The sequence below is a fragment of the Heloderma suspectum genome, chromosome 4 (genome assembly GCF_057233095.1).
Source record: "Heloderma suspectum isolate Gila_16-S chromosome 4, 16-S_ref, whole genome shotgun sequence".
Lineage (NCBI taxonomy): Eukaryota > Metazoa > Chordata > Lepidosauria > Squamata > Helodermatidae > Heloderma > Heloderma suspectum.
Genome location: NC_139461.1, coordinates 273,614,222 through 273,634,298, shown reverse-complemented (window position 1 = coordinate 273,634,298; position 20,077 = coordinate 273,614,222). Strand labels below are relative to the sequence as shown.

General features: G+C 44.4%; 1 protein-coding gene across 1 annotated transcript in view; it reads right to left on the bottom strand.

Moving 5' to 3' along the window:
• L3MBTL1 (L3MBTL histone methyl-lysine binding protein 1) overlaps positions 1 to 20,077 on the bottom strand; it is a 59,678-nt gene that overhangs the window by 21,296 nt on the left and 18,305 nt on the right. Inside the window, exons 2-14 of the mRNA XM_084848367.1 lie at positions 19,184 to 19,346; positions 18,054 to 18,277; positions 15,443 to 15,590; positions 14,470 to 14,614; positions 12,503 to 12,629; positions 10,373 to 10,460; positions 9,762 to 9,853; positions 6,326 to 6,430; positions 5,178 to 5,313; positions 4,604 to 4,704; positions 2,307 to 2,458; positions 1,841 to 1,917; positions 65 to 150 (exon numbers count right to left, since the gene is read on the bottom strand). Coding sequence (XP_084704493.1) covers positions 65 to 150; positions 1,841 to 1,917; positions 2,307 to 2,458; positions 4,604 to 4,704; positions 5,178 to 5,313; positions 6,326 to 6,430; positions 9,762 to 9,853; positions 10,373 to 10,460; positions 12,503 to 12,629; positions 14,470 to 14,614; positions 15,443 to 15,590; positions 18,054 to 18,277; positions 19,184 to 19,319 — 1,617 coding nt within the window. The 5' untranslated portion in view covers positions 19,320 to 19,346. The remainder of the gene's footprint in view (positions 1 to 64; positions 151 to 1,840; positions 1,918 to 2,306; positions 2,459 to 4,603; positions 4,705 to 5,177; positions 5,314 to 6,325; positions 6,431 to 9,761; positions 9,854 to 10,372; positions 10,461 to 12,502; positions 12,630 to 14,469; positions 14,615 to 15,442; positions 15,591 to 18,053; positions 18,278 to 19,183; positions 19,347 to 20,077) is intronic.

Below are 20,077 nucleotides of genomic sequence, written 5' to 3'. Positions count from 1 at the left end.
TATCCTTCCTGAAAATATTTGTACATGTATAGTGCAAGCTAGGGAAAAATATAAGACTACTCACCACCTTAAAGGCCCAGGTTGGCACTGCAGAAGCACCTGTTTCCACCAAGTATTTTTCCCAGGTGAAGTTCTCAGGATCAGGGTAGTCTGGAAATGAAATTGCTGCCAGATGACAATGCTTTTGCTAGAGAGGCCTCAGAATCACACACTAGCTGTAATAAGGTCTCAGGGACTCCAGGTGGTCGATGCCAGCTGATAGCTGTGTGAAAATCACTGGCCTGTTCAGAATTATCACTGTATGTTTCCTGATGCGCACAAAAATGTTTGCTCTCCCCATGCTGCACACAAGGTTCATAACTGATTTATGGGAACGTTGCCCTATTCCTAAAGGAAGTTGAACATTAAACGACAAACTGGAGAGAATACTGGCATCAACCTCAAGACATATACCCACAGCAGCATCCCAGTTGTGGAATGCCCTCCCTCAAAAGGTGCCTACGTTACAATCTTTTCAGCACCAGGACAGATATTTTTATTTATACTGGTATTTGAAATAACTGCACATTTTAGTTTTATTTTAAGGATTTTACCTGTCTTTTTATTATTGTGGTTTGCATTGTGATAAAATTGGTTGTATACCGCCAGTGACGGCCCCAGGCTTTGGAGGGCCCTAGGGAAGACACCCTCAATGGGCCCCCTCCTCCCTCAGGGAGTCTGCCTTCTCACTGCCATTGTCACCTGCTGTTATTACTCCTCCCCCTCTTTCTCTTCACTGCTACCGCTTGCTTGCTTAACAAGCAGAGAGCCGAGCTAATGAGCAAGTAGGCAACAGCATCGACTGCTCCTCCTCCTTCTCCCTACCACCGCTGTCTGCGCCAGACCAAGAAGCAGGTGAACAAGCAGGCTGCAATGAGGAAGAAGAGGAGCAAGTCCAGGGGGTTCTGTCAGGGGGCCCCTGCTGGGATGTGGGCCCTCAGTAGGTGCCCGGACATGCCTACCTTTGATGCTGGCCCTGTAACTGCCCTGCAGTCTTAATAGGATGAAGGGCAGTATATACATGTTTAAATAAAACAATAAAACAACCAAACAATTAAGCATACATACAGCATGAATGGAAAAAACTCCTCAGCTATTATTCTGACATTACTCCAGCAAACCCAGCATCCATTTCAAGACTCTTAGCCATCATGTTACTTTTTTCTACGTGGAGATTATCATCTCTATGTCTGAAAGCGTATGTATTCTTAGCATGCGAACGGCGCTGTGAATTTCTAGTTGGCTACAGATTACGTTTTGTGATGGAAGACGTTCCAGGCTTGATAGCCCAATAGGAATTCATGGGCCCGGTTTGCACATAATGCTAACCCACTGTATGGGTTGCTGAATTTGTAATGTGTGAATGCGGCATGCTAACAAACCATGGTTTGTTAACCATGAACAACCCAGAAAGAGAACCTCTGGTTTGGTTCTTGGGTTATGAACTCTGGATTGTTTAAACCACGGGTTGTTGTTATGTGTGAATCCAGAACCATGGGTTGTTTCACCAGGCCACAGAGATGGTGGGCAACAGCAGCAAAAACATCCAGTCACTCTACATCCCAGTACTATAGTGCAGCAAAGGATACAGGGAGGAAGTGGATGAAGGAGGAGGGAAATGAACAACCCAGGGACTGAGAAAACAAACCACGGTTTGTTCAATCACCTGCCAGACAAACCCTTGGTAGGGCAACAAACCATGGGTTAAATCAACCATGGTCTAGGGCAATTTGCAAACCAGACAGTTGTGTGTGGAAGCAGCTGTGGCAAGACACAGAGCAGATAACAACTGCATACTCACCTTGCGGAGGAGTGAGGGGTTTTCCATGCTCCTGACACCAACCAACTGGGTGGATATAGGGACTGCTGGGGTCACACCTGCAATACAAAGAAGATGATTATCAAATAGCATGAATCCAAAGCACACCTACAGCCAAACTAGATGTTACTTTATTTGCTTTGTAAGCAAACCATATCTCCTTTTCAATTAATATTATGCTGGGGAGAGGCGAGTCTCATCAGGACCACAGTGCACAGTTAGGAGAGATTTGATGGAACAGCGAGTATGACCTAGTGGGAGATGTGTGAATGCCCAACCCCTGATCCCTACTAATTTTATTAACATCATGTGAACTTCCCACAAAATTTCTACTGTTTTTTTCTTGAGCAGAAATACCTCCAAATTAGCCTTTGATTTCCTTTTCTGCGAAATTCAGTGGCTGACAACACTAGACTGAGTAGTTCCTTTGTACTCATCTCTCACCTACCAGTAGTCATATGTGTCATCCCAGTTGTCAAAGTGCACCAAAAAGCGATTGTCCACCACGTCTGTCACTGTGGCAACACATATCAAGGAGGGATTCATGCGGTCCACCGCTTCAAGTTTCATGCCTACTTGGAATCCTGTGGGAGCAGCATTCTGAGGAAAGAGATGACAGAAGAAAGAGTCAGGCCTTTTCACACATGCACCAAGCAATGCAAACCCTTGATGTAGTGGTGACATCTGAACAGTGTAAACATGTGGGTGGGGATGATTATGTGAGTCCTCGCCATGCAAACCAGCATTCCACTGGGAGGATCTTGATTCTGTGGGAAAGGTCCACACAACTGGACATGCTCAATGGGCAACCATACAAGAAGACTTCACGCGCACACCCCGCAACATAGCAATAGTGTGTGTGGTTGCATCATTCACATGCACACTCCTGTATTATTGGAGAGCACCATGTGGAAATGGTTCCCACGTTGTTGGGTGTGCATTTGAAGTCTTCCTGTATGATCGTGCATTGATACCCCAAGCACCTCTGCCTTCCTTGCTGGTTCCTTCTTTGACCAGCTACGGAAAGTCAGGGGTTAGCTATCTTTGCCCTTCACCATAGAACTGAAGGCCTTTTACCCACAACCAAGCAGGTTTGCCTGCAGCCACAAACTCCAGATCCTACCACCTCTTGTACCCTGTGCATGAGAGATTGATACCTCACTCATCTGTTGGACCTGTTCATCCTCCATAACAACTGCCTTGCTTGAGCAGACCAAAAGTTTATCTTATCCAGCATTGTTGTCTCCAACAGTGGCCAGGTAGATGCCTCTGGGAGGCCCACAAGAAGGGCATGAGAGTGTTTGCTGTTGTTTGTTTCCAGTATCTTGTTATCAGAGCTATACTGCCTCTGAGAGGGACCCTATAACTCATCTGCTGCCAGTCACTTTGTGGCCAATGGATGCATGAGCTCCAGGCAGTCTGAATTCTTTACTCTTCCCCTTGCCATTGAGAAGATCATCTTGGTTGCTAAAGGCCTTCAAAAGGTGGCCATCTTCTAGCCCTAAACCTTCCCAGCACACCCACAAATGCAATATTCCTGCATATCACACCTACTTTGCTAGGCCTTTATGTCTTAGATGTGTACGTGACAATACAAATTCAGCTCCTATGTGCCTCAATGAAAAAATTGCGATCAGAGCCATGGGTAGACTGAGAGGCACCTACTTCATAAGCCAGGGGCGGGGGGAGCATTGTTTTGGCTGACAGTCCCGTCTCCTCTGCAGTGGTGGGGCTGAAGGCCATGGTGGTTGGAGCCACCCCTTTTCTATCTCTTTCTCTCACTCTCTTCCTTCCCACCCAGCACGCTGCTGAGGGAGGGACAGATTGCCAGAGCTCTGAACTGATGGCTTGCCTGAGGGCCACATGAAATTAGGCCTAGAGCTGCAGTTTGCTCATCCCTGTTGTAAGCAGTGGTGCTGGCAGCAGCACAAGTAGATGAGGGCCATTTCCCTTCCCTGGCCCTGTCTCGACACATTATGCACGTGCTGCTGGCCTTCAGACCACATCTAAACAGGGTAGGAGGGGGCGAGCAACTCATGGCAGCCTGAAGGTCCTGTGCAAGTGTTTGAGAGCCAGAATGGAGGGCACCTAGCAATGTTTCAAAAGGGAATGGGTCAGGAGGAAGTCTGATATGCCATTGATATTGTAATATTTCACCTAGAGATATTAAAGCAATTTAGGCTGGATCTAAATGCTGTAATCCACTCTTCTTTAAAACAACTGGCTCAATCATGAGATTAATCAACTGAAGTTTTAGATGATTCATCAGTAGGGCTCGATTTGAATCAGTTAAGGGCAAAATTATTGATGCTGGAGGCTTATTTCATTATAGTGTGTTACTGTAATATGGAATGAAAAATAAAATGTTAAAGATGGTGTTCTCTTCCAACAGACAATTGATTATTTTTATTCAGTAGTAAGTTATCTTACACACCCTTCAGCGTATCCACAACAAAAACAACGGCTTACATTTCTACTGCAGTTTTGGTAATTTGTTTAAATTTAATCATGTAATCAATCTGTTAAAAGGCAGATTATTAATCCAATTAAATTCTTGAACAGGTTGACAGCCCTAATTTTTACCATATGTGCATCCAAATTAAGCTTACATCTTTCAACCTATCCACTGCCTCTAGGAACACAGTAAGGATGCCGGTAGTACTCTAGTTGCAGAAATGTCAATGTCTCTCTTTCAAGAGCACAGCTGAAGAGATGAATTTTTAAGAGGATGCAGCAGCCACTCACACTGTCCGGGGTCACAAAGAGATGCTTGGGGGCAGCTTGAGCTTTGGTTACCCTCAGATAGTTGGCCCAGTTGAATTCATCTTCCTTGGAACCTAAACCCCCTCAATTAAAGGAGAGATAATGGAGAAATATCAATGGAGATCCACGCTCCCCTCTTTGACCTGCAGAAACCACAGTGAACAGAGATGGTGCTTGGTAGGGTGCCTTCAGAACATCAGCTTCCCCTGTAATGCCACTGAGAAAAACAGAAGAGTCCATCTTGCTCTATTGAGATACTTCAAAAAGGTGCTGAGGTCTCTCTCTGATCCTCTGTGTGTCTGATGGATGACACAGCATGTGATTCCCCATCCCATTCAGGGATGGGGAATGTGTGGCCCTCCAGATGTTGGGTCACAACTCCCATCCATCTCTCACCATGCTGGCTAGGGATGATGGGAGTAGCAATCCAACAACATCTAGACGACTCTCTTGCTCTGCTATCTTCACCCCTACAGAGGAGCTGGTTTTCTCTTGCCACCAAGCAGGAAGCTCTCCTTGAACCATGACCACAAGTCCATAGTCCTTATCTGCCTACCTTTAGGGGGCTGGAGTTTGTGTCCTGTTTTCTCAAACCAGCCAGCAGGGTGAATGTTGGGGGAGTCAGCATTCAGCCAGAAATCATGACATTCAGAGTAGCCATCAAAATGAAGGCGCATCCTATAACCGCATACCTGCATGCAAGAAAAGCAACAGAAAGAAAGGGACATTCCATCTCACTGACTGAATTTTCATTCTACAAACCTTCCTGGATAGTAATCCTAACTTACTGGATGTTTCCATCTCTGGCCACTCAAAGGCAGTTTTGTCAAAACTCTGACAGACTTAGACCAACCAGTTTTTTCCCCCACCAGTAGGAAACAGGCACAGGCCAATGATGCATGAATTACCATTTGCGCATTTCCCAGTCTGTAATCTGAATGTAAAATCTACAACAGCTAGAATATAGGTTTGATTTTAAAATGGGTCCCTTCAGCTTTCTGCCCCACATTAGTAACATTCACAAGGGACACATTTCAGGTTGAAAAGGGTTCTGTGGACACAGCCTCAGAGTGCTCCAGGACGCGATATTCCACAACCTGACCTTTGTCAAAGATCCGATAACTCCAGCACTTCTGTGAGAGTCCTGTGACTTCCTTAAGCCCTAATGGACCAGAAGAGGGTCTGAAAATGGATCACAGCATGCAGAAAAGCCACTGAAATCCAGTAACCGCACACACCAGAGAAGCAGAGGTGGCACTTCCCCAACCTGGTGGCCTCCAGATATTTTGGACTACAACTCCCAGCATTCCTGACCTTTGGCAAATTCTAGCTGGGGATGATAAGAATTGAAGTCCAAAACATCTGGAGGCCACCAGGTTTGGGAAGGCCACTACACATAGCAGCAGCAGCAGCAAATGACAGCCTCAGGAACACAGATTCCACACTATTTATTTCTTTAGTTCATATCCCACCTTTCTGTAAAAAAAATAAATAATGGCCAGCCTTGGGCCAGCCCTGATTATGTTGTTTATTGTCATATTTTATTTTCATTTGCAGCAATGTTGTAGCCCCCACCCCCAAATTGACAGTGGAGAAGAAATGGAAACACATGAAAGAAGGCTGAAGAAATCAAGCAGAAAGGCAATTTGGTCTCCCACAGCTGAGGTGTGACAGAATACAAAAGTGCAAGCAAACCCATCTTACCTCAGCCACCGTGAGAATGAAGTACATAGAAGGGTGCTGGGGATCAATCCCCTCCAGTTTCATCCCCACCTTGAAACCATTCTTGTGCTGGGTGACTGACTGGTGCTGAAAGAAAGGATCAATGAGAAAAGGTAAGGAACACATGATTATGATCATGTGACATAAACCGAGTAGCTTTTCCTTGAGAACCCTAACGGCATGAAATTCCCTGAGGAAAGAGCCGGCCAAAGAGTAGCTGTGTCAGTCTGTTGTGGCAAAGATGGCAGAAGGGGCAGGATTGCAGCTTGAGATCGATAGGCATAAGGTCAAGGAACACCTAATTACTTTGAATGAGTTCAAATCTCCAGGGCCAGATGAACTGCATCCTAGAGTAATAAAGGAACTGGCAGAAGAAGTCTCAGGACCACTGACTATTGTCTTTGAGAAATCATGGAGGATGGGTGAAGTGCCAGTTGACTGGAGGAGGGCTAATGTCGTTCCTGTCTTCAAAAAGGGGAAAAAAGGAGGAACCTGGGAACTACAGACCAGTCAGTCTGACATCAATCCCTGGGAAAATTCTGGAGAATATTATAAAGCAATCCATCTGTAAGCACCTTGTAAACAATGCAGTGATTACTTGAAGCCAACATAGATTTGTCAAGAACAAATCTTGCCAGACTAATCTGATCACATTTTTGATCAGCTAACCTCCCTTGTGGACTGTGGGAATGGTGTGGACATAATATACCTCAACTTCAGCAAAGCTTTCTTCAGGATATCATGGGGCCCTTTGATGAGCAAACTAGCTCAAAGTGGGCTAGAGGAAACAACCATCAGGTGGATCCACAGTTGGCTACAGAATCGGACTCAAAGAGTGCTTATCAATGGAAACAAGTGGGGTACCGCAGGACTCAGTCCTGGGCCCAGTGCTCTTCAACATTTTTATTAATGACTTGGAAGAGGAGGTGCAGGGAATGCTGATCAAATTTGCAGATGACACAAAATTGGGTGGGATAGCTAATACCTTGGAAGACAGAAACAAAATTCAAAGTGATCTTGATAGACTGGAGTGCTGGGCAGAAAACAATAGAATGAAATTTAATAGGGATAAATGCCAAGTTCTGCACTTAGGAAAAAGAAACCAAATGCACAGTTAAAAGATGGGGGATACGTGGCTCAACAGCACTACAAACGAGAAGGATCTTGGAATTGTCGTCGATCACAAGCTGAATATGAGCCAACAATGTGATGTGGCTGCAAAAAAGGCCAATGTTCTTTTCGGCTGCATTAATAGAAGCATAGCTTCCAATCCCGGGAAGTACTAGTTTCCCTCTACTCAGCACTGGTTAGGCCTCATCTGGAGTACTGTGTCCAGTTCTGGGCACCGCACTTTAAGAAGGATGCAGACAAGCTGGAGAGGGTTCAGAGGAGGGCAACAAAGATGATCAGGGGCCTGGAAACAAAGCCCTATGAAGAGAGATTGAAAGAACTGGGCATGTTTAGCCTTGAGAAGAGAAGACTGAGGGGAGATATGATAGCGCTCTTCAAGTACTTGAAAGGTTGCCACAGAGGGAAGGCCAGGATCTCTTCTCGATCATCCCACAGTGCAGGACACGGAATAATGGGCTCAAGTGACAGGAAGCCAGATTCCGGCTGAACATCAGGAAAAACTTCCTGACAGAGCAATAGGACAATGGAACCAATTACCTGGGGAGGTGGTGGGCTCTCCCACGTTGGAGGCCTTCAAGACGAGGCTGGACAGCCATCTGTCAGGGATGCTCTGACTTGGATTCCTGCACTGAGCAGGAGGTTGGACCCGATGGCCTTGTAGGCCCCTTCCAACCCTACTATTCTATGATTATAGGCCTAGGGTACCTTAAAGAATAAGGCTGTATCCATACCAATACTAAGGATGCCTTGAACAAAAGCCTGACACACACACAAAATAAGGAGGTGAAGCACTTCAAAATGATAAAGTTTTCCCCATCACTTTATCTTCTTGCTGTGAAAAGTTTACATCCTTAATTTCTTCATATTAGCTCTCCCCTACCCATCAAAAGACAGAAACTCTACTTGTTACATTTCATGTAACTTTTCAATCCCCCACTGGCCCAAAACAACCTTGTCCCATTGTGTGTATCTATGCACTTCCCTTGCACTATTCCTCTTTCTTTCTGGTGAGCCACATCATGAGTATAATGTTTATTCTTCGCTCCAGTAGGATAGCTGCAAAACTACTCCAGAGACATGTGTGTGATGTGCCCCGAGTGATGTCATAGGTTGTGTGCCACACCAGTGAGACAGAGGTTACAATGCTGGGATAAAACTTTAGTATAGATTCACCCCTAATCATCAGGCTTCTGCAGAAGCCATTAATACATCTGTGGAATCAGCTTTTGCCTTCTTTCTGGGAAGAGGAATCAGGTTCTCATAGGCCCAGCATGAAGTATGCTGAAAACCTGGAAATCCGGTTTTACCCAGAACCCACAGCAGGATGGGAAAAAAAATGCATATATAGGATTAGTAGCACTTACCAGCGTTTCACTCACACTGATGGAAGGGGGCAGGGAGGTGAAATTTGTGATTCCTCTTTCTGCCTCCATCCCCTGTACCTCCCGAAAAGCTGTTCTGGAGGGCTGGGAGTTCCTCCAGAGCTGCATGAGAGGCAATGCAGGGGTCTGCTAGGGAAAGGGGGAATCGGTGAAGATCACTTCTCTGTCCCCTTCCTCCAGCAGGGAGCCTCCACTAGATCACGGTGCCTTCTGTGCATGGAATGGCCAATCTTAATCCAACCCATCAATTGCGGGTAGTGATGGTGCCCTGTACCAATCTGAAAATGTTATCAACGCAGCCAAGTCAAGTTAATCTCAAACTGAGCACTTCCAATTAAAACATTAAACCATCATGGATTGCTTGAAAAACACATACTTCTTCAAAAGAATACACTGTAGACTCACTGTATTCCTTTGAAACCTTTTGAGAAAGCCTCCCCCATGAGGTTTTCTGCTGCCAGCAAGGCTAAATGGAAGTGAGAACTCTCACATAATAGCATGATTGGACTTCTACGGAAAATTATGCAGAATTCATGATGAAATTGTTGAGTTGGCAACAGAATTCGTGATTAAATTGTTGAGTTGGCAACAGTTGAGTTGGAAGGCGATGGCAGAAATATATGAACTCCTAGTGGAGTAGCAGGCTTCCCCACACTCACAGCATATATCTACACTGAAAATATTCAACAATTTTATATCAGTTTAACCGCCATGGGTTCCCACAAAGAATCCAGGAAACTGTAGTTTGGTGACGGTGCTGAGAATTCTTGGTTAGAAATCCCTAATCCCCCTTATGGAACTACAATTCCTAGGATTCTCTGGGGAGATGTAACGATGATTGAGGCCGTTTGAGCATATAGGTAGATGCAGCCTCAGATCCCAGATACAGGAACATTGTAACTCACTTCCTGGAACAGATTTAAAGGGGCAGCGATCGCTTTCTGTTCTTCCAGGTAAGATGTCCAGGTCCAACCGTCTGTCTTCTCCTTGCCAGAAACTGAGAACAGCAGAATGCAGGACAAATTAAAACTTTCAAAGCTGTAATAGTTTCATTGGAATTTACATGTTTAGACATTTGGGGACAAGGTTCAGAAAACAGGAAAATGAGACCAGTTCTCATCTCCCCTGCCCTCCCCTCCTTATGACTCTTAACCACTTTCAGCTGTTGAAGACCAAATGGGCTGGTTTGACAACACAAAAACCCACAGTTAAATAAACATGGGTTGTTTGGGAGCCGGTATCCTGGCTCCTGACTGCTTGCCTGCTTCCGCTGCACTAAACAATCCAGGGATGCGCCATCCTGAGTTGTCTAGCATGACGTATAAACCCAGCATTGTGGGTTGTTGGGGGAGGAACAACCCAGACTTGGAACCCATCCCAAAACATCCCAAATGGTTTCAGCCCTCATCTTCCAGAGAGGAGGAGCAAATAAGGAGCGCTATATTACATTTGGGCAAGGAATTAGTAAAAAGAAAGTTCTGATGATTCAAGCAAGAGAACCATGCTATAAGCTTACCAAGCTGACTCAAATTCCATTCTTCATTCCCAACGTTGCTAGCAGGAAGTTCTCCTCCAGAGCCGTTTGTCTCCTCTTGTTTCATTTCCTATGCCATACAGACAAAATTGTACTTTTTAAGTGTGAATTAATCCATATCTTGTTTCATGCGCTCCACTTCCCTGAATGCCAGGAAGTTCCAGGGCAGTCTGTATAACATCAGTTTCCCTATGACGAGAGTACTGAAAAGTTGCACTTTTTTGTACTATATGTAATTAAAAATATTCAGTTAGGAAGAATACACAGGCAAATAATTCAAGTCCCAAAACTCAACCGCTGCCCAAAGCAACTACATCTTAGGGCCAAAACAGATGTGATGCAAGAGATCCATGATTAGATCTCTCAAGGTTTTTTTTTCTTCTAAACCTTAAAAGCAGCAGAGCAGGAGGGGAGATTTTCACTGAGGCAGCAGCCCTGGGAGAGGAGGAGGTTAACTCTTTCCTGCTGCACCTTTCCAAAATCACTGCCCCTCCCCAAGCTGTTATCAGCCATGCTCAGGAAAAAAGACATACCAAGATCATGACCATATTTTTCCCCTAGCAGGGCTAACAGCATCTTTGGAGTGCATGTGTGTGATTTTAATCAGGAAAATGGGAGGGAGGAAATCTTTTAATTAATAAGAGTTCTCTCCCAAGCTGTCTTCATTTCGGCAGCCTAATTTAGAGGGGGGGCGCTTTGTGTTTGTTTATTTTTAAAAAGTACATTTTTATATCACATTTCCACAGAAGTCACCAAGGTGGCGTACAACAAATGGGAACAAAATTGCATAAAAGCATAAAAGAAGTCAGCAATAAAACCATGCTAAAACAGTTGTTGCTGTTGTTAAACAATTGGGACCAGAACCCCTTGCAAATCTCCTGCAAATCACCAGAGATCTACCAGTAGATCCCAGTCTACCTTCTGCCCACCCCTGATCTACGCTCCTGCCTTTACCTGCCCAGCATTCTGTAACCTCCTACGAGTCAGCATCTAACACCAGGTGCCCTGCAGGAATGAACAGCACAGGGAAACACGTAGGGAAAGATAGCAACAGACACCTGCTCCAGTTGGACTGTACCCTTCCACACCACAGGACCATCTACCACCAACTACCATGGGGAATGGAACAAGCAAGAAAGGGAGTCAGGTGAAGGAAACACAAGACACCTACTCCAGCTCTGGCTGGACTGTGCCTTCCCCTGTGGCAAGGAATTCTGGAGAGGGAGGGAGGGAGGGAGGGGAAAACAACACCAGGCGCTTGCAACTGCTCCAGCTGGGCTGATTTTGCTGTGTCTTAAAATGTATGTTTGCAATGCATCCGCTGCATTTTATGCTGAAAAGAGGGATACAAAGAAGTCCTAAAACTCCCAGCATTCCTCAGCCAGCCATGCTGGGAGTTGCAGGACTTTTTCTATCTAAATATGAATAGGATTGAGCCCTAAATAAATGAACAAATGTGGCCTGTGAGAACCTGCGTATATGCACGTCCTACCCTGCTCCTGCCAACCCTAAATGAAACCCTCAGCACTCTCTATTGCGGGGATAAACAACCTGGTACCCTCCAGATGTTCTGGGCTACAACTCCCATAAGCCCCAGCCAGCATGGGCAATGGTTTGTTTATTTGTATACCACTCCACATTTAACAGCTTCTGGAGCGGTGAACAACAAGAGATAAAATGATAAAAAGTTAAAAAGAATATAACATGATATAAAAAGTATTCCTTTTAAAAAACAGAGTGCCACTAAAACTGTGGCTGCTCAAGAAAGGCTTACTGGAAAAGAGTTTTTTTCAGGAGGCGCCAAAAACAACATAGTGTTGGCACCTGCCTGACCTCCAGAGGCAACAATTCCAAAGGAAAGGTGCCACCACACTGAAGACTCTTCTCCGGGTGGACTCCAATCAGGCCATAGATTGGAGATTTGTAGGCCAAAACATCGGGAGGGTACCAGGTTACCTACCCCTGTTCTATGAATCTGGTGCCCATAGCTATGGCTTCATGGTATGGCTGGCCCTGATCCAGGTCAATCAAATGAGGAAACATGCACATAAAAAAACCAACTGTTGCTACAGGGCTCTATTGCAAATATATTCGAGAATACCCCAGTCACACCGTTTGCTCAGACTCTTCCTCTTCCTCGTCGGAGGGGCTCTGATAATCTTTTCTCTTCCGCTTCTTCACTGGCTTGAGGATTTCACTGGAGTTGGTGCTGCCAGCAGAGTTCTCCACAATGACAGACCTACAAAGCCAAGCCAAGCAAGACTTAGGGCTTCGACAGACAAGGATATTTCCCAAGCAGTGGGAGCTGATTGCCTCTGGGTGCTAGAACTTGAAACAACATTATGATGCCTGTAGAAACATAATGGTGGGGCTCAAGTAGGGATGTCAGAGAAATCCACAACAGAACCAAATGAGTTCAGATTTTCATGAATCCGACCTGCAGATTCTGCAGCAGACTGGCTTTTCCCCTGTTGGGTGGATTCTGAGGACTAGTGGACTGTTTTTCTAACTTTCTGAGTATTGCATACATTTTGTCATAGAAAAAGAAGCAAAATGAAAAAAAAAACCTGCCAAAAATGTGCATTTCCCCCATAGGCTAAAGTGTGGAAATGCACATTTTGGAGGAATTTGCACATTTTTCCATGTGTGCATTTACGCAAATGCACATTTATGCAAATTCAGAAACAAAAAAATCAATTTCCGTCAATGGGCAGACATTGAACAGAATGAAAGGCACCTGACAATTCACAAAACACAAATGGAATGGATTTTGCACAATCCATACATCCCTAGGCCCAAGCCAAACTTCAGCTGAGGAACAAAAGCCTGTCCATGACAGCCACTGTATTGCAGCTATGTATTTAACAACTTGCCTAGTCACTACAGGCGACTCAAAAGTCCATGCAGATGACTACATGGAATTCCATGGAGGTGAGTAAGTGGGCTGGCGGAGGAGGGACAGATCACTCCATCCCTCCTCTGATAGCCTCCTTGGTTTTCATGAAGGGAAGTTCATTCCTCCATGATCATCTCAGCAGGCTGGCAGAGGAGGGTCTGGTTTGCTCTGTCCTTCCTCCACCAGTCCGTTTGATAGCAAGCCATTTTTTTACCAGTCTGCTAAGAGGCTAGTAGACAGTATTTCTGTGCTGTCTGCAGAGCAAGGTAGTAAAAAAACCACACCCTGCAGGGTAGTAATTTTTGTGGGGCTTTTATAAGGCTGCTCTAATATAGTGAACAGAGTGTAGGTAAGACGGATTAAAAAGCCAGGTGTTCAATCCTCACCAAGCTATAACGTTCCCAGGGTGACCTTGAGCAAGCCATTGATTCTTTAGCCTATCTCACAGGTCTGTTGTAACATGGGTTAGACCTATGTATGTCACCCTGCAGTCCTTGGAAGAAGGGTGGGATACAAATGTGAGAACAAAAATGAATACACAGATGCACATAAAATTTTAGCATTTTCACATACTTAGACATTTTCCAGTGTAGGAGAGGAAGGAGCAATAAAATCATGAATGAAATGTCTAAAGAAAAGCATTTCTAGACGCAAATTGATCAGGCACATTGTTCTACTAATCGCATTGGTGTAGTTGAGCCTGTTTTCTTTCCTTTACTTTTGTGTAAGCAGATGTGGTCCCAATCTGGATCAGGACCATGGTGCTTTTGCAGAGGAGGGTTTAAGCTTCCTCCCGCCACCCGTGGTTTCCCAAAATTCCACCACCCATAGGAGGTGGGTGGGGTTAAAAAAAAGGGGGGGGGAGTCTTCACTGATTCCAATGGAGACTTTTTTCTCTTTTTAACCCCCATGCAGTGTGTGTGCGTGTGTGTGTGTGGAATTCTGATCTAGGAGGCAGTCCTACCCAGAGGTATGTGAGAACTCCCTTCTTTGAGATGATTTAATATAACCCACCCAAATATAAGAGATCTTCCAGTTCTGGGACACACCTGTATTTCTTTCTCTTCGTAGAGGAAAGGAACGAAACATAGGAAAATGCACAGATATAGGAAAAAGGCATATGATTCCTCCTCACACACCCCTATCACTCAAGGGGAGCATCTTTCTTTCTTTCTTTTTTTACCTTTCTTTGAATTGCCGGTGGCAGTTCTCACTGCAAAACCCCCTGCCTTCCTGGGCTGACCCTGTAACATTTCTCCGGCCACAGGTACTGCAATGGCACAGGCTGTCCACAGTTGGAGGCTTGGGAGGCTCTGGAACATCTGAGTCTAGAGGAACCAAAAAAGACGCAAAGCTTCACATGGGTTCCATTGATCACGAAGAAAGAAAGAATGGGAACCCTTTCTAGGTCGGCCCAGACTGTGCTGCAGCAAAGTGGTTGTTGGAGCACTCTGTCAGAAGCCCAATGCGGCCTTGTTTGCATGTAACGACAACCCAGAGTATGGGTTATGGATTGTTGTTGAATTGTGGGTTACATGCAAGTAACCCACTACACTATGGTTTAATTATGGGTTGTTAACCACAAACAACCCAGGAAGAATATCCATGGGTTGTTGTTGGGTTGTGAACTCTGGGTTGTTCACAGTTAACAACCCATAGTTAAACCATAGTGCAGGGTTTGCACGTAAAAACAACCCATAATTCAACAACAACCCATACCAACCCATACTCTGGGTTGTTGTCAAGTGCAAACCTGGCCGCGTTTGGCCTCTGATAGAGACCTAAGACCTACACACATGTTCATAATCTGTGCTTGTAACAGAGGACTCAGAGGACTGCAAAGAAAAAAAAATCAGCCTGGATAGAAAATAAATGATCTTCAAACACACACACACACACACACACACACTGTGTGAACTGACACAGACACACGCGTGCAGTGCTCTGGAACATCAGAGTTAGATGGAAAGAGCTTTTGAGGAAGCTGTAACATCTATACATTTCTCTTTAAATCACTCCACATATAAGACCGGTCAAGCATCAAGAACAAGCAGCAGTATCTCTCAACATTCTCAGTAACGCCATACCCCAGCAGTGGTTTCTACGATGGAAATTGTACGCAAAGTTCTGAACACTTGCCAAAGAGCTCTGCCCACCTTGAGCCATAGTAGGATTGTCCTTGCTGGTGGGAGGTGCGACCTCATCATCCCCATCCCTTTCCAAGTGGCACTCCTTTAGGTCCTCCGCAGACGAAAGCTTGTCAGCACTGACCACTTTCAATGTCCCATATTCATTGATCCGAAACTACATCAATAAAGCAGGGAAGGTTAAACGTTATGGGAGAGAAAGCAGCCAAGTTCAGGCACTATTGTGCTGGAATAAAAGTAACACAATATAGGAAGAATGAGGAAACTTGGTAGTATGCAGATTAGATTGCAAACTCCTTTAGACAGGGGCCTGTCATCATGTTGTGACTCTGTACAGTGCTAGGTATGTTCACTACACTACATGAAATAAATATATAAGAAAGAAAGCTCACAGCCAAGAGGCACTTAAACATGGTCCAACTGAGAATTGTTTCTCACATAATATTTGAAAGACACAGATAAATGCTTGAGAGGAACCCTTATTTTCTAGGATTTCTGAATTATAAATTTGTAAAGGGCTTCTTATACTCCTGAGTTATGCCCCTTGCTAGTGGCAGAAATCCTATCTAAAGCATCATTGTGTGAGAGAAAAACTACAAAAAACTCTGTCCACCTTCATATCCACTGATCAACTTCATATACATCAGTGCAACAGCCTTGCATATATTACAGGGTCTGAAGTAACCTTAGGCTGCAATCCTATCCCCACTTACCTGGGAGTAACTCAATTGGACCTACTTTGGAGTAGACATGTATAGGATTGTGCTGTCAAACTACTTTACCTGCTTCATGGACAGAGTTGGCCCAGGCTAACCCAACCAAATGAATCCAAACAGAATTGCTTTGACTTTGGACACCAGTTAGTGGGCTTCCCTGAGGCATCTGACCACAGAACACTGTCAGGAACAGGATGCTGGACTAAGATGGTCTCTTATTCTGTCCCCGCAGGGCTCTTCTTACATTCTTAGGATGTTTGCCCATCCTGCTCTTAAGAACCACCACTGTCAGAGGGTAAAATCCAATGTAAGTCCTACTTAGAGTAGACCCGTTGAAATGAATAGGACTTCAGTTAGTCGTTACTGAGGTTGGATTTTACCCAGAGATTCTACAATACCTCTAGACAACCTCTTTCAGGTTGGAACTACACATTTAATTAAACATACAGGGCTACCTCCAATGTTAGTCGAAGTCTACTCTAAATAAGACGAGCATTAGATACAACCCATAGCTGCTACTGCAGACGCCTACGTTTAGAACGCCGCGTTGCAGCAAGACTTAGAACCAGTGGTGTAACAGAACCAGGGCTGGCAGGGATGCAGTACCAGCACTTTATTATTAGCAGGGATGCTGATGTCATCTGCTGCCCCCTGAAGAATTCCCCTCTGAGCTTAGCTGAAGATCTCATAGTAGCTGGAGGGAAATGAATTTTCCCAGCCAGAATATAATGTTCTTTGTTGTTGTTAATTTTTATTGTAAAATTTCAACAATACAAAACAAAATAAAACAAAAGGAAACAAAACAAAGAAGGAAAAGAAAAAACTGTAGCTACATAAATTTGAATATATCAGTTTTAATGTGTGCATATGAAGTGTGTGTGTATACACATATGAGAAAATACAGCTTTCTAGGAATTATACATAAACTTCAACAAAAGCAGACTAAATATCCAAATAAGTATCCATTTGCAGGTGGCATCTATACACCACCTCTTCAAATGTTGAAAGCATTATAAGGTCTTCAATCCACTGCATTACATGAGTGAGTGTTTATCCTTCCAATGTTGTAATATCAGTCTTTAGCTGTCAAAATGGGTGGGGTGCGGGGAATGAAAGTTCCCAACAACAATATATTGTTGCTGTTGTAATGCTTGATCTTTGGCGGGTGGTTTGGTCTTGAATGGGCAGTTAAGACTCATTAGCTTTACAAAAGACCTGCTCCTAGAAGATGAAAACTCCTAGAACTGGTTCCTTGATATGGACTGTTAAGGAAATATCCAAGGCAGGTTAGGCTGAACCATCAGAAATTTATTAAAGCACATCACGGGGTGTGGGAGAGACAGACGAAACTATGTCTCCCCCAAATAAAAGAAACAGGATCCATTTATACAGACTGAAAGTTGGAGAACAAAGAAAACATACTACGCATGCTCAGAAACCAATCAGTACTCAGCAACAGTCATATCAGCACAGCAGCCTTCTTATCTTTTGAAGATGAGTTATTTTGGTGGACAGGAATTTCTTGCTTATGAGCAAGTTACAATTACCTTCTCATGGTCTCTCTCTCTCTCTCTCTCTTATCCCATCAGGCACCTCACCTGAACCAAACTACTTACAAGGCCTCATCAGGCCTACTTTCACAGGACCAACACAGCTGCCTGCAATATTGGTCTTTCCTTGGGGGCGTGACTGTGGGGACTGTCCTGATGACAGTTGCCTGCACTTCAAAATTTACCACAACACCATTGCTTAGAATGCCAGGACCCAACTTGCTACTATGCAGGACAGTTTGTGTAACGTTAAGAGTCCTGCCATGCCACTTACCAAAATCAAGTACTACTCCTGAAAGCTCCCAGTCATAGAGGAGGTGCTTACAAAAAGGGAAAGGGTTTTCATCCACCTACCCTTAGGTTGCTTCCGGGGAGAGTGGCCACTCCATCTTTCCATTCCAGAACCCGGATGGTGTTGCAGGTCTGTACACCACTGATCTGCGGGATGACCGTTGCTGTGATAGGCTCATTTCCTGTGACCTCTCTTTGCCTCTCCATCCCCATGTTTTTCTGGGGTTCCCGGGGGAATCGCTGGATTTCTAAGGTGCTTGTTGGAAGGTTTACAGTGGTTGTGTTTGCTTATGGAGAGGGAAAGAAAAGCAGCACATCACAAGCATATCCATATGTGCGCATGTGCAAAACATATCCTATAAAAGATGCAGCCAGATTCCATCACAAGGAAGGGACACAGCATTACAGTCGAGGCAGGGTTGAGTGCCAGAAGAGAACATGAATGTAGGGTGTTTCCAAATCCTTTACCATTGGAATAGGCAAGGTAAGATGACCGAGTCAGCTGTAGCTTGCCAAGGCTTCCCTTCCCCTTTGCACAGCCCTGCACTGTCATTATAAAACTTGATGGGTGAAATGCAACTTTAGCTTGCTTTCCCTAGTCTAAACAGGTTAGAGTGAGGATGTGTAAGGAAAGCATTCTTTTTTCCTTCCCTACCCCAAGAATGCTGTGAACAGTAGGTACAGAGCAACTCTTGAGTCTCAAAGGTACAGAGCAACTCCTGAGTCTCAAAGGTACAGAGCAACTCTTGAGTCTCAAAGGTACATGTCTAAACCAGGTTAGACCTCAGCATTCTGGTGTGACTCTGGTTCTCGCTGCTTGTAGCATATACCAATACCATTAGTTGTCTGCACCTTACCTACTCTCATGCCTGGGCCATGTTCCAGTTTTCCTATTTTGCTCACAAGGTATGTTTGGGTAACAGCGTAAATGATCCTTTGGAGGGGGGGAATTCTAGTAAACTATACTGTACACATACAGGGAAACTTTGACAAATTCGTAAGTATTGTTCACCTGGAGAGAAAACAACCAAGCAAATGAAAGCCAACACAGGGATTAGCTGGGAAATTAGCTTGGTCTGGTATGTGTATGGGCTTTTGGGACATAGAGAATGGTAGCACCAGCAGCAGCAGAAGACACTGAAAGATAGCTAGATGTGGAACGGTAACCAAGCTTCAGTGTTTCAACTACTTACCTGGTATGATAAAGGCAGCTGCTGGTAGGTGGGAATTTTGCACAGTATTCTCACTGGAGACCAAATGGATGCTGACCTCCCCTGCCACGCTCCCTTTTGTGCTTCTTATCACCTCCATCTCTGCTTGTCCATCCATCACCTTGCCTAAGCGCACAGAATATAACTAGAACACAACCAGCAAAAACATATCCCAATTAGCATTCAAGAGAGATTATTATTATTATTATTATTATTATTATTATTATTATTATTAATTTATATTTCTATACCGCCCAATAGCCAAAGCTGTCTGGGCGATTTATAAAGATTAAAAACATTAAAATACAGTTGACAGAGGGTAAAAGCCATTTACATAACAAACACACAAAGAGACAATATACACAAGACAATATATACCTAAAACAACTCCAAGCATGCAATCTCAAGAAATCAACCATAGCCATCCATAAGACAATCCAGGATCAATCCATCATATGTGGATCATTTGCAGATGAGACTAAATTTAAGATGTACCACTACTGTTTTTCTCAGGGGTGAGTGGGTGGGTGGAATGGACATCAGAGCCCCTCTCATGCTAGCTTTTGCATGCACATCTCCATCCCTCCTTTGTCTGTGGACACATGAAGGCCTACTGTATGTACGAATGGCTTACACACTCAAGGGTTTTCCTTACAGACCAACTAAACAACCAGTTGGATTCTGGAGTCTTGCAATCTACAAGGCTGTTACAGTCTACAAGTCAGTTGTAAGTATTCCAAAATCCATATTAGTGTAATACCTTCATTGGGCCAACCAAACATTCACAAAAAATGTGGAAGCTTTCAAAATCTCCAGGTCTCTTCATCAGGCAAGATGCGGGGGGAGGGGAGAAGCTAAACTGATGTGGAAGTCATG